General features: G+C 34.3%; 1 protein-coding gene across 1 annotated transcript in view; it reads right to left on the bottom strand.

Moving 5' to 3' along the window:
• LOC145768875 (uncharacterized) overlaps positions 1 to 7,465 on the bottom strand; it is a 66,245-nt gene extending 58,780 nt beyond the window's left edge. Inside the window, exons 1-9 of the mRNA XM_082580481.1 lie at positions 7,347 to 7,465; positions 4,423 to 4,572; positions 3,747 to 3,912; positions 3,154 to 3,332; positions 2,634 to 2,735; positions 1,744 to 1,934; positions 1,474 to 1,601; positions 741 to 1,044; positions 5 to 218 (exon numbers count right to left, since the gene is read on the bottom strand). Coding sequence (XP_082436607.1) covers positions 5 to 218; positions 741 to 1,044; positions 1,474 to 1,601; positions 1,744 to 1,934; positions 2,634 to 2,735; positions 3,154 to 3,332; positions 3,747 to 3,912; positions 4,423 to 4,572; positions 7,347 to 7,443 — 1,531 coding nt within the window. The 5' untranslated portion in view covers positions 7,444 to 7,465. The remainder of the gene's footprint in view (positions 1 to 4; positions 219 to 740; positions 1,045 to 1,473; positions 1,602 to 1,743; positions 1,935 to 2,633; positions 2,736 to 3,153; positions 3,333 to 3,746; positions 3,913 to 4,422; positions 4,573 to 7,346) is intronic.
• Positions 7,466 to 14,828: the final 7,363 nt, after the last annotated feature.

The raw sequence follows: 14,828 nt of genomic DNA, 5'->3' as shown, positions 1-14,828 counted from the left end.
TCACCACACAAAGTTCCTGTTCGCCACTGACGAACTGTGTATCCCAAGCGTGTGCACTCTTTAGCGTAGTTGGCTACAGCTGAGCAATGACAATCTGCTTTTGTTGAAATGTCACATCTGCAAGCATCCGAACGGCAAGTTTCGTAGAATGAAGTAACAGGGAGATGCTCTCGGCATTCAGCGAATGCTGATGTGTACAGAACGTTGCAAGCATCAAGCTGATGAAAGAAAGACACTTTAGACATAATATTGTAGATAAAGAAGTATCATAATAATGCTTCACCCACTAGCTTTGAAACAAGTTATTTCACTAAAAGGGGCCTTCCCCAATTTAAAAAAATTTCAAGACATAGATATTTCATTTTTTTATTTTCTGTCTAAAATTAAAAATGCACATATTTTTTTCGTTATTTTCGTTGAAGCTCAGGAAAAGTCATGCTAAAAGCAATTAAGTTCAGTTTTTTTCTATAATTTTCCCATTCTCCTAAAATGTGACCTACTAGGTGAGATTCAATTCTAAGATTCTAAGAGTCAATTCCAATAAAATGTCTTGAACCAAAAAATTTTGTGAAAAATTAAGTGCGAAAACATGTAGAAATCCCTACATCATATAAAGTTATAAACAATTGCTAATGCATTTGCACTAATACGATTAGGTCTATTTATTACTAAAAAAAGAAACAAAAATTAACGCTTAAATAACTGAAGATGTTTACCAAGAATCTTTAGATTTATAATACCTGCTCCTGGGAGCCTGAAATGCAGACGGCTTGGCTTTTTTCCGACCCCATTGCACACGTTTCACCTCCATCATTTGAAATGTACTTGTCAGCTGTCAAGAAAAACTGTCCATCAATGTCATCATCAGGATTTCCGTTGTAATTGCCACAAAGCCCTTCAGGAGACTTTTCTTTCGGAACAGTCAGCGTGATTGTAAAGTGGCTCAAATCAACAGACAGCGTTGCCTCTTCGAATCTCACTGTGATCACACCCCAGTCAGTTTTTGTCATGTCGAATGGTCCGGAATTCAATGGAAGATCCACCCTAAAGCAACAATCAAATATATGTTCAGATATCAACAAATAAACAACAGTTAGTTATATTCGGTTGATGCAAGAAAACTCTTAATCAATGGAAATGCAATATCGCAGTGATAAGGTATCCTTTGTTTTCCTTAAAAGTGAGGTCAGTATATTTAAAATGCGTAGGGTATGCTGTTAATATAGAGGAGATGTAGGTATTACAGTATATACTGTAGCGTAACAGTAGGCTAATGCCTTTCATACAATTGCTTGCATTTGACTGTACACTGAGGTTTTTGTTTTTTAGAAGATTTTTTCATATAATAGGCTACATTAAAAATTATGAACTCTCGCGAAAACAAAAGGCTTAGAAGCTTAAAGCTTCTCCTCTTTACAGTAAGAAATGCATTGAAGCACACCAAGAAGAAATTGTCAAAGACAAACGTCTTACCCTGCTTCATCAAGTGTGACTTTACCGTTGCTGAATATTTTTAAGGTTTGTGAAAGAACAATGATCGACACTTCTTTGTTGCATGACACAGAAGAGCTGACACAACTCGGGCGTCGGCGAACTAATACCTAAAAGTATATAAAGATTATTGAAAAGGTGCAGTAAAACTAAAGAAATTAATCATATCCATTGTCAAGTCTATAAAATATGCTTTGATACATAGAAAATTATATTTTTAAAACAAAACTAAACATTAGCTGGAAAAGTTACCTCTATCTTATTTCCTCTTTCTGTGCTTCCCCACCGAGCAGCCACGTACTGACAGGATCCAGTGAAGCTTCCGAAGGCTTTATCGAACGTCATCACGTGATCCATTCCGAACAACGAACAGACCTCTGTTTGATTGTTAACGCTGGGCAAAGTTGGCGTAACAAAGCTGTCCTTTGATCTGCTGTACTTTTCTATAACAAATATCAAGCCGTTTATGTTGTAGACATACAAAAATGTACGTGTCCGTGGTACAGCAAAACTAACTCTCCCCCAAAGCTTTATCATGTTATAGTAATCTAACTAACAAGTGAGAAAAACGCAAACTCATTTTAAAAGCTTGTGCTTATAAAACAACAACTTTCAAGGCTAAAAGTAACAAAACTTGACATTTTTCTTTGCTTTCTATTAAGTAAAGGAACTTGCTGGAAGCGGTAACAAAACAAATACACCTCAGAGATGATTTGAGTTTATTGGTACATTACAGTAGTCACTAATGGAATTTAGTCTTGTATTTTAGGTACGTTAGCTGAAACACAAGTCTGCATCGGGTTTGATCCTTTTTTTTAATTCAAGTTTGAAAAATATGCGATTATCAAATGCAAGCTTCAGTGCACTGCAATCTTCGATTTGAATAGAAGCCAAGCCGCATTGCCTTACGATGTTTCAAAACGCAAAGTTGAACACTACCCGAAAAGGGAAAGCTATTGAATGCCCATACAGCAAAATCTGTAATTTTTACTTTGATTCAACGTCTGCAGACGTAAAGCAGATGTTGAATTACGTCTGTAGACATTGAATCAAAGTAAAAATGACGAATTTTGCTGTCTAGGTATTCATACCATCTATACGAACAATGTAATGTTAATTGAAAATTGTTATTTGTCGCTTACCGTATAAGCATCTGTATCCAAAATACTTCTGGTCCGGACAGTCGCAAGTATGGTTGCCAGAACAAATCCCTCCATTCGCACAAAAGTCATCGCTGCAAGCAGCTAAAAAAAAAATTTTTAGTGAGTATTTTTTATTCTCAACAGTACGCATTTCTTTTGTATATATTTTGTGGGTACTTTACAAGATTCCGATGTTAAGTCAAAGTAAAACCCTAATATAGGCCAACGGATGGTGTACTATCGAACAGAAACACACTTTTCTATACTTCTAGCGTTCAGTTTGCAATCGTTGATTGGCCATTTTATAACTACTTTGCCTTGAAAAGAGACTTGCATCATTCAGTTGCTGGTAATTAATGAAGAAAAAACTAGAAATATTTGCACATTCCTTTACTGTGGCTTAACGATAGATGAAAATTAAATTATCACGACAGAGAAAGTGAAGACCTGGCAAATACTGTATGTTACACAAGTTTTTTTTTTAGAAGCTACTCTGCAAACAAACAAATTTAATACTTACGAATACTTTTACTTTCGTAGCGGATCAAAAATCCCTTCTCAGAGGCAGAGGAGTCTGACACAAAGTGGAGGAAATACTCGTGGTCCACTGACTCAAATCTGCTCCCAGAGACCAGAGTTGTGCCGCAGTATTTGTTAATGTTCTGTGAACCAGGCTGAAAGGCTTCGAGGTAATCGGCACTGAAATTTGTAAAGGAAATCAATGACTAATGTTTTTCTGCGATAAGCCTGCAAAGAATTCAAAATTAATATTTTTTAAATTTGGAGTGGAATAAAAAAAAATTATAACTCATTTTTTTTAATTTTTTTTTTTTTCTTTTTTCTTAACTAAAGTCTGAAACCCCCGTTTAAAACCTCATCATCGAGAGCCAAGACAGTAAAGCATTGTGGCAAGTTCTCATTTTTATAGAGTTCTAACCCTAATCGCAACGAACTTGTTAGTTTGTTTCGTCTCCTTTTACATAGAAAAGACTACAAATCCTCAGCAATCAATCGATGGCAAGACAACAATGAAAAAAGGGTTTGACACTTTATACAGACATCAGACATTTTAAGTTGAAATTCGTTGAAAAAAATAAAATAATATTTATTTACCTGCAATCAGTCGAGTCTTGAAGATGAAACTTTTGAACATAGAAGGAAAGTTTGCTCCCTGGTTCCATGTTAAAGTGCCATGTGCAGTTTCTGTTTTCCGGATAATTATTCGGATAATTTGGCGTCTGAATCTCTCCATATGGAGCAGTCAATGTTCCCCCACATGCTTCAAAAAGAAGAAGCAAATTAATATATTAGATGAATAAAGTATTAAAAAGACGGATAGGCAATGTCAAGTTTGACAAAAGCTCACTTTATTTATTGGTTTTGAACAAATTCTATAACTTTTTAAAACTGAAGCAAAAATAAATTATGAGACAGAATAAATATGGCAGTATATCACAGAAGCGATTATAAAGTCTATCCATGACTTTGCATACTTTACATACATAACCTGAATATTGCATAGTTCTTGTAATTAAATTTCATAAAAATTATTTATTACCTCTAGTTTGAAACTTTCGTTTTAGGATACTTTTACTTCCCATTATTATGTTTGAATACCTTTCTTCCCAAGCATAAGTTTGTGATGGCCTTGTGGTTTATAAGATAATTGTAGTATCGCAATTACACTTAGTAATAAAAAATTGCTTTTAATTTAATGACAAAAAATTTCCATTAGATTTTGTAAAGAAAAATATTAATCTCATGTGAGGTCTCAAATAAAATCACGTACGTTTCTCAGCACATGGAGATAAATTGCAGACTTCCGATTCGATTGCATTTCCAACGCAAGGTCCATTGCAGATTTTTTCTCTGAATCGGGATCCTGTTCCACAAGTGGCGGTGCATATGGACCAAGGACCCCACTCTTCAGCGACTACTTCTACAAATAAAAGGCAAGCATACTCTTAAAATATCTGAATCATAGCAATGTTCTTTTTTTCCATGCACTCTATCATGTATATTTTAAACAAGCATATATGTAGATGCAATTACTTTTGTATTGATCATACCAAAAAATATGTCTAATAACGTTAAATTATTACAAAGTATTGGTACTCTACAAAGCCCAAAACGAAGAATGTTACAGTTAGACATAGCATGATGTCAGAGCACACATAGTAGGTTATGCAATATGTTTTTGTGCTATCTTATTAATATTATTTGTAATACTGCTTCAGATATTTGCGTTTCTAATCATTTCAAGTAGGTTATTCAATAGTCTTGAGATAAAAAACAGAAAAACTTGAAACGTACACTAAAAATAACATGTGCTTACATCGGCGGAAAATTGTTTCAAGCAGGAATTAATTGGAAACACTTCTTTTACAAAAACCGCCTTGAGTCGAGCTTTATGCAAATGTTGAAACGTAATATGTAAGGTCAACGGCTGAGGTTCACTTGAATTTTTAATCACCACTGACGTCAGGTAATTTTGTTTGAAAGCAAAGTTATCAAAATGGAAGTCAAGATGAAAAAAAGGGCACTGAGACCTAGCGGAAATGCCAAGATCGGATGACAATGCCTATTTCAAACGCCAACGCAAACATTCCTTTATAGGGTTCTATTGTTAATGGAGTGGAGCAAAGCATTGCACAATGCGGTCTTGACCTGTCAATGTATTTCAGCGTGCAATTGGTATGAGTTGTTTTGCGTCATTGCGTGACTCCAGTTTCATCTTAGCATCACTAATGACGTTTTTGTTGAACAAGCACAATTGCATATTTTCTTTGTTGTTAAAGGCGTGCTAAAGTGGACTTTTACAAATCGACAATGAGATTCCTTAAAAAAAACTTTGTTAATGTGTGTTTGGTATTAAGTGCAACTTTAATGCCATCTTGAGTCAAAGGCTTTAAAATAAAAATAAAAAATAAAAAACTGCGAACTGTACTGTAAATGCACTATGGTTCAACATGAAATAGGAACGTTTCCACTGAACCAAAAAGATATAGCCCAGACCTAACCAACTCATTGAGTGCAAACTTACTTGACATTGTGTTGTCATGCTAAGCATGCAAGGCGTAACACATGAAAATTGCGTTTTTTAAGGATTTGCAAAATACATTTAAATTTTAACATCGTTCATGGAATTCAAACAGACTATTTTAATCAATAGTTATGACTTCTGTGGTATTATGAAGAAATAGAAAGCGTAATTTTTACAGAACGTTTTTTACAGTTTTTAAACTGCAACCATACAATGTAAAAAATACGACCGACCAAGTACAACTGTGTATGACAGTTTTTCCCTGTCAAGAGAAAAATTTCAAGCTTTTTTGAAAATCTATAGGTCAGCCGCGTAACATTTAGTTTACATAATTTACGCTTCTTCATTTACAATGTAAAAGAAGGGTGAAAATTTGTGCACTGGAGTGTCTACTTTCACTTGAAGAGGGACACCTCAAGAATCTTATAAAAATATGTCGTATACGACACTGAAAGCTTGAAATCATTGCCGATTTAATAAAGATAAAGTTTTTGACTTGAGTGTGGGAATATTCGTGGCATTTTCAGCCATTTGGGCCTTTCATTTAAAAATGATTTTTTTACGCAACTTTAGCTCAAACTCATATTACTGTTGCTTAAAAAAAGTCACTTGAGCTTTGAAATTTCTTGAACAACATTTGCTAGTGGCCAAGCCCTATTATATTGCATGCAGCTTGCTGAGAGGTTTAAAGTCGTTTAAATTTTTAAAATATTTTTTTGAGGAGTGATAACGAAAAGCAGTAAATCTTCAAATTTTCAAATATGCTATATTAACAGATTCTTGCACAAACGCAACTCTTCAATTTTTAGCATCTTAAACTAAAAGCTTCTGTTTAAGATGATAAGGACTGGTTGAAAGTGTGAATTTTTTTCAATGTGTACGCAATTAAAACACATGAAAATGTTTGAATTTGCAATTGGTGTGCATTCTGAAGTTAAACGAATTTTAAAGTTTAAACAAATATTTTATAATTTCAACATACCTTTTCCGGTTTGATAATGTTTTTTTATAATCAGTTATAAAAGAACTGCTTAATCATTACTTTGACATCTCGAAGTATTATTTTAAAATAAAGGGTTAAATTATGGTATAATTCTTATAGCAATTCTTGCAGTTATGGTACAATTCTTCCCAGTATTTCTGTATTTATATAAAAAAAAATGTTACATTTAAACATCTTTTATTTGTTGTGTTTGACATGGGCAAAAATTTTGATACGTTTTATGATTGCAATGTGAATTTTTTCACAAAAGATTACAATTATTGATTTGCAAAGTTGCCCTAACACAAAAGCTTCGTCAAAATCAATATTTTTATTCACAACTTTTCTATCAAATGGTAATTTATAAATTTGAAATATACTACCATTGAAATTTTCCCGAAGATGCCCCAAGGCAAGATAAACAATGAAAAATAGATAATATAAAATGATAATGTTGAGCGTTAGAAATAAGCAATGCATTAGCATTGTTAAATAAAACTTTTGTTAATAATAATGATCTTCTCCCTTGATTACGATTTAGCCAACATCATGAGTCATTGGAGTTTGGTGAGTTTTCTAGATTATTTTGCACTTTTACAACAACAAAAATTATGGGAAAATATTTAAATCAAAAATTATTTTTAACAAAAAGTAAAAAATGCAAAAAAAATATCAAGCCCAAACTTACCAGTGAACAAACCATCGGATCCATCAATTCTTAAAACCGTTAGTGAAAGCAGAGCAAGGAAAAACATGAAACGCGGCTCTGACGCTTTGAGACGCATGCTTACTAGAAGGCAACAAAATCTTCCGGGTATGGCGGAATAATAAAGAAAAATGATTAGAGTTTCTTTATATACTGTTCCGTTGGTTTTCCCCCTTTAGAAGTCCATTGACCGGAACGGTATATGGCAGCACAAACGATCAAGTACGCTTTTCAAGAGCAACAACTCAGCCACAAAACCTCGTCTGCACATGTTGAATCGATGTGAAAATGACAGATTTTTCTGTCTGGGAACACTGTGAAGCCAGAATCACAAGATCTATGAAGCAATGACAAGGTTCTGCGTTTACGCTTTTACGTCATGATTACAAAATAAGCATTTAAATCCTTGCGTTTTCATTGCATATTTTTCTTTCCTTTTTGGTGTTTTTAGTACCACAAAACCAATGTATGAAAGCTCTTACAATTTTTTTCATTTGTTGAAACTCTGTTTTTAAAAAATCCCTTTTCTTTTATTAAAGCACGTTCAAGACAACAGATATATACCGATTACAATGTGATGGAGCATACTGTAGCCTATATCAATATGCCAAAGAACAACAAAATAAAAAAACATAATCAGATGCATACATCTAACTAACTGGGCCATGTCACCAGAAGTGCGGACTGTTTCGATTTTATTGCAGTTTTAAGTTTGTTTCGGAATTCGCAAATGCTTTGACCTTCGAGTTCATGTTTTAGTTTTCTTTTCAGATTTTGCTCCTGTGAAGAAAAAGATTTTGTATTGTTCAGCTTTTAGTATTTAAGAAAAATGTGAAGCATTGGCTCATAAAATTCAGTTATAAATTTATACAATTTATACAGAATGAACCAAATCTTATCATCAGCTTCCGACACTCAATCTTTACTGTTCGCAGAGCAGCAATCGTTTTATTCTTTTTTTATTTCTGAACTCATTGGTTTTGGATTATGGTGCAAGAGATGTATTTTTGGGATCAAAAGAAAAATACTGTTGGAGTTGGAAGCATTTTGCATTGCTGGAAAGACAACAACAGAATGCTTCTCACAACTAACCAGCGCATTTACTTCAGAAAAAGAAAAGTTTAACTAAAGATTTTATTTTTATTGGAGTTAAATTATAGCATAGTCTACACCAAATCCTTGATCATTATCAAAAAGAAAACTGTCATAATACTATAGATAACTCAACAATGGCTATTGTCATTATAGTTGTCAACAGGTCATTAGAGTGGCTTACGACAATATGTAGAGATTTATAGACAAAGCCGTTTGTTCACATGACCTTTCAGGTAGCCTAATATTTGTAAAAACTCAAAAATGGAAAAGAATACCAATGTTACTTTTAAAAGGACAGGTAATAAAAGGGTATAACTATGTCTTTTATATCTTCGATGTTTGTAAAATCCCATGCTTTACAGCTAAATAACACATGTAAGTAAGTTATGCCTGTACAGTACTTTGAATAACATTTTCAAGTGGCATTCGTAAATCTGAGACTAATCGTTGTTACAAAAGTCAAATAAGAGAAACCAGACGATAAATAAGAGAAACCGTGTCTTATGAAATCAGAAAACACAAAGCAGAAACAATAAATCGCAAACATGCAATTCAGGAATTGTTAAGTTTTATATGTAATGTTTCCAGGAGTTTTGTTTGAAACTCAAACCTGCATGTGATCTGGATATGATCTGCAATTGGTAGATCAAAACCTAACTGTGACATGCTGCACATAAGAAAATGTCATCTCTAATTAGACTTTTTATGCATAACATTAAAATTTGGTATTTTTTAATCATGCTGCGTTTTGCAGAGATGTCGGTTTGGTATAGCCTACATATATGTGTTTGGTTTGCATTGTATTTCTTTTTCAGTAAGCTGCTCGCTATTTACATTTAAAATCTGTGTTTAGTTTTTGTTGTAAATGTCATAGAAGCAATTGAAATATATATATTTTTTTAATTTAAGATTAGGCCTACTGTAGCCTATATTTTATGTTTATGGGTGACCTTTTGTCTTGCCATGCACTAGGCTTTGACCTATTGTATTTGATCATTGTTTTAGCCGCCTATTTGAATAAAATTGTTTGGTAAAACTATCCGTAAAAAATTGTTCAGTAAAAGAGTTAAACATCTTCAAATTTTATAGATATTGACCAACATTCATTTCTTCTGGTCTCAGGGAATATGTTACATGTATGATCAAGTTTGAAATCGCAACCTATAGGCTACGTGGCCATTGGTTTCTGCTTGTTTGTGTGCAACTCTGAATGACTTGATAAGCTCAAGAAGTACATGCTTGGAACAAGCTTTACATGCGTGGTGATAGAGTTTCACCAGAGCTGAAAAGAGAGCTGATTTGAAATGATTAACAGAGAGGCAAGAAAACTAACAATGGTGTCTGCCGGACGTCTTTCTGAGAGCCATACAGGTATTCTTCTCACTCTACCACGAAGCCTAGTCGACAATTAATAGTGTAATTAAATCTGGATAAAAAAAAGTTGGCCACCTTGTCTTCCCGTGAACTTAATTCAGACATTTCAACAGAACAAACAACAGCTTGGATCAAAGGAATCTATGAATCCACACACCAGCGCTACCTCGCTAAAAATGTATAGGCTAATTACTAAATAAGCATTTAAAATTAATTCAGCCTACTTTACTGAATTCAGCAAAATATTGTTTTAACACAGTAGAGTAATCAGATAGGATACAAATTTTCGGATGGAAAATCAAAACGAATCAACATTAAACGAAAAAATACTCAAAGTATTCTATTTTGTCAGTTTAAACTTTATGTTGTGTTCTGCTGTTTTGCCATAAGAAATACTCTATGTCTCGCTTTCGCTATGAGGCAGAAAGAAACAAAATTATTCGAAATTTGAGCAAAAGCATTTTTTAACAAAACATCTGTTGGAAACAAATATCGCGCGGCTTTGCTTCCAGCAGTCTGACAAAGTAGTTCATTTTCTTAGATTAAATTCTGGCATTGTAGCTGGCTATTATCGTAACACAGAACCACTATTGAAAGCTATTCACAAAAGCTACCTAGTATGAAATTTCAGATTATAGGTTAAGTGTTGTCAGCATGAACGTTACAATCCAGCAAAGCTTTTGATGCACAGGGAACAATCCCTGATGTATCACGCTCAGCCGCACGTATCACCCTGTTATTTGTCTGTTGAGCAGAATTTGTTCGAAGTGTTCTGATTTTTTTAAGTAGGTAAAGTTCAAACAGTTTGATAACATTTGTTCGAAAAAGAGCATAATCACCAAACAGTTCTCTTTTACAGTGTTCTGTGATGATACGACACGCTTTAATTTTAGAGTCGTTAGAGAAAACAGTGCTTTTCAACTTTAGTGGTAACAAAAGATTGGCATGCGAGCAGTTTTGTATTTCCACATCTAAAATCACAGAATCCAATATAAAAACTCGACCACCGTCAATATAGTTCCAAAAATACTTTAGAATTAGATTGTACTTTGCGTTTTACTAGCAGGCCCACAAATGTTTGGCAAGAAATTTGTTTTTCTTTCATTGCCGCTCTGTAACAACTAACGTTAATCGACGTTTGTAGCGCTTTTAGCCTTTCGTCACATCAGCGATTTGAATACATAATTATCCAGACTTTGTTGTCACTGTCTTTAAGCAAGAAACAACACAATGAGCTATAGCCAGTTTATAGTCTTTGCTCTGACTCTAACTGGTTCGGTTGGTTTAGTTTAAAATGTTTATCTTTGGACTGACAAAGCCTAGATAGGAGATTCCTGGTAGTTTCGCATACTTGTAGAGGATTTCGACGCAGGGCCTGTTACCGAGATTAATGGGTGGAATTTCCGATTGTTGAAGAGTTATTGTCGAGGAATTATTTCATCCATTTGGTAGTGCTGAATCAGGTTTAGAATGCGTTGCTTAAGCACACACCTCGAGAGTCTAACCAGCGTCGCTTGATCTTGAAGATTTTTCTTTCACGAAGTCACGCGCTAACCAATTAAGCTATGGAGTCCTGCAACGGCTTTTGAATCAGGGGCTCGTTCCATAACTAGCAGAGTCGTTGAAAATAAAATTTGAGCCGATTCCAAACCAAAAACTCACTATATCCAAAGCATACGTTTTTTTTCAGGTTTTCGGGCGCCCATAAAACCATCCCTGGTCCAAAAGAACTTCTGGACCCCCCTGTCAACGCCACTGATGGCCAGTCAGATATGAAACTAGTCGGAAACACAGCAGTGCATATTAATTAATTATGAACTTTTAACTTTCGTTTAATTCAAGAAACAAGATGAACGATGAAGGTCAAAATCAGTGGTTCTTAACCGAGGGTCCGCTGTCACCAAGGGGTCCGTGAAGCGATTTCAGGGGGTCCATAAAAGTTTCCAAATTTTCAACATGATTGATAAATTACAAAATTTAAAAATTGTTTGTGCTTTTCTTATGTATTAGCCTACAGTGATTCTCAAACTGTAAGTCGCAACGCACTGATGCGTCGTTTGAAATTGCAAAGGACATTGCACAACGGTTTGGTTTCTTAACTAAAAAATATCATACTGTATTAAGTGACTTAAACCTTTTAATAAGGCTATGTTAGCTATGTTCAACTTAGGCTATGTTAGCTATGTTCACTACCAAAATTTCAAATAGAAATTTTTAGGGGTCCGCGACCGCTTTGAAGGCACTAAAAGGGGTCCACCAAGACAAAAAGGTTGCAAACCACTGGTCTAAATGTCGTGCTTTGTATCTATTTGATTTTGTAAGCGTATTTTGGAAAGTACCGACATAGTTTAAGTCGCCATAGCCACGCTTGATTGCTATCTCTATGGCTAATGCTATGTACCTTGACTTAGTGTTTATTAGCAACTGCTTAATTTAAATGCCAAAATGAGCAGACTAAGCAAAGCCATGGATTTGTCAAAGCGTACAAAGCGTTTTGAAGCTTGCACACATACTACTTACTTTAAAGAAAATATGCTATATTTGGGCTAAATATGTATAAAAAAAAAAAAAATCATGTGGAGTTTTAAGACTAACCTTTCATTAAACTAAGACAGGCATTATAATCTGCGAAAGATTTATGGTTCTATTTGAACATACCCTTCAAGTTTATGAAGAACATACTTAACCTTATTCTGGAACCAACTATCATAGATTATGTAGTCTAAAATGTAATTGTAGGATTACTTTACAAATTCTTTTTTCGTCTTTCATCTTCAAAATTACCCAAGATCAAGACGTTGGTCATGTACTTTCAGAAGCGGATCCAGATAGGCACTTGTACACATGCGCCCCTTCCACATTTCTAAAAAATAAAATCCAAATGTGTTTCGTTCACTACACTCTCTCAATCACATTTCATTAATTTAATCGACAGCTCAAGGCGTGCGCGTTTTCGTCAGCGACATCAGACGTAGCAAGTTTTTGTGTCCTTTAACAACTAAAAAAAACGCTGCAATATTCCAAAGCAAGCACTCTGTTCACTCAACGAATGTTACTAGTTCAATTAACTTATTGCTGTGTTGATAAAGGTGAAAGGTGCCTCGTAGCGTATAGCCCACTGCAGGGGAAGGTGGGACAACTTAAACACATTTTCGAAATTTCACTCTAATACTCACATTGCACAATACCACAGAAAAAGATAATTAAAAAGTTTTAATAACAAATAAATTATCACAATCTTTCGTGATGACAAAAACGTTGTTTTAAAATTTACTTTAGTTTTAAACCAAAACTTATTTCCAACTTCTACCAAAGTCTAGTTTCAGCTTCATGAATTTGATCAAATACAAAACGTGCTTTTTAGCCTATACAAACACTCATTTTTGGGCCACAAAAAGCGATCAAGTTAAAGTAGTTTTTAATTTGCTAGTGGGCAGCTCATCATGCAAATTCAGATTAATTGTTTTTAGAAACTCAATTTTTACATTGTTTCTTTTGTCTTAGCAAGTTTTGTTTTGTTGAAACTCTGATGCCTCCATTTTTTTCTGGATCCACTATGGACACTCTGCAACATGGGCTATCAGAAAAAGAGTCAGGATTTCTTAAAATGCTCGATTTCATCACGAATTTACTTTCAAAGAAAATGTTAAAAAACTTACCAAACAATAAATGTGTGGTTTGGGTTCTTGAGCACATCGCAGATCAAATTTAGCATTCAATTTAAATATAAGGTTTGATGAATTGAATGCATAGGAGTTTAAATCATGAAACAAGCATTTTTCATGAATTCGTTCAAAGCACTCGAGCAATACCAACAAGAATTTTGTGGAAAGTGTTATCGACGTCATGCAAATCATTGCTTTCCGACAGTTTCAACTAGTCTAAAACACCCAAACTCAAGTGCGGGAAAGTGTTGATAGGCTTGCCATTATCTTGTTTAAAAGGAATATAGGCTAAGCGCGTCAAGACAAACGATTGGCTGCTTTGTAAAAAGACGTAATTTGACTTGAAAATATATCGATGGCCAGGTGAAGTCAGGCAAACTTGGAATCACAAACCAAACAAAACAGATTGAAACGATTTTCTTTGTATTTAAAAGCAATTAAAGCTTTGATAAGATTTTGTACAATTGGCCACACGTATGCTACGGAATATTTGTGCATACGAGTGTTTGTGTGCGCGCAGTATTGTGGTTTCCTGGATACAATAAACAGGTTCAGCCCAAAGTTTTTTGCAAATGCAAGTTAAGTACAAGCCACAGAACTTCACATAAATTGCTGCAAAAAATATAAAAATTCAGTCTGCCAAAAGATTGTGTTTTTATGTTGCGTACAAAAGTGTACCAACTACCAAACATGGTATTTGATGTCACATCAGATACATGAAACAAATTTACTTCATGAAATCTTGCGGACAGAGTGCTGCCAACAGATGTTCGATGATTTTATAATTCATATCTGCATTAAACCAGTCCAAATCATGCTAGCTCACAGTAATTTGATTTTTTTTTGCTCAATCAGATTCTGCTTTTTTGTCTTCGACAGGTGCGAACTTTTTGACCAGCTTGTTCCTAGGTTGAATTGCCAAGTAGAGAGTTGTAACAAAACTGGAAAAGATGGCAACTTAACACACACGCAGAGCAATTTGTCTAACTTTTTCTGTTGACAGCTCCACAGACAGCATATTTGTTTTCTCACATGGCTCATTGTATACCAGCCTATACGGTACAGTTAAATCAGAGAACTTAAACTTTTTGGCAGGATAAGAATCTCATCTAAGGCATAGTCAAACAAATATTGAAGTGTCATTACAGTATATTTTTCAAATGTGTCTGTCACAGTCAAAGTTTGTCAAAGTATTTTAATAACAATTGTTTGTTAAATTCTGGAAACTCCGGTTAAAAATAAAACTTCAACCACTATCAAAACACAAGAAACATTTTCAATTTTCCCAGCGTCGATCTCCAATAGCTAAAAGTTCACGTACAAAACCAAT

This window comes from Aplidium turbinatum, chromosome 4 (assembly GCF_918807975.1).
Source record: "Aplidium turbinatum chromosome 4, kaAplTurb1.1, whole genome shotgun sequence".
NCBI lineage: Eukaryota > Metazoa > Chordata > Ascidiacea > Aplousobranchia > Polyclinidae > Aplidium > Aplidium turbinatum.
This window is presented reverse-complemented; position numbering and strand designations above follow the sequence as displayed.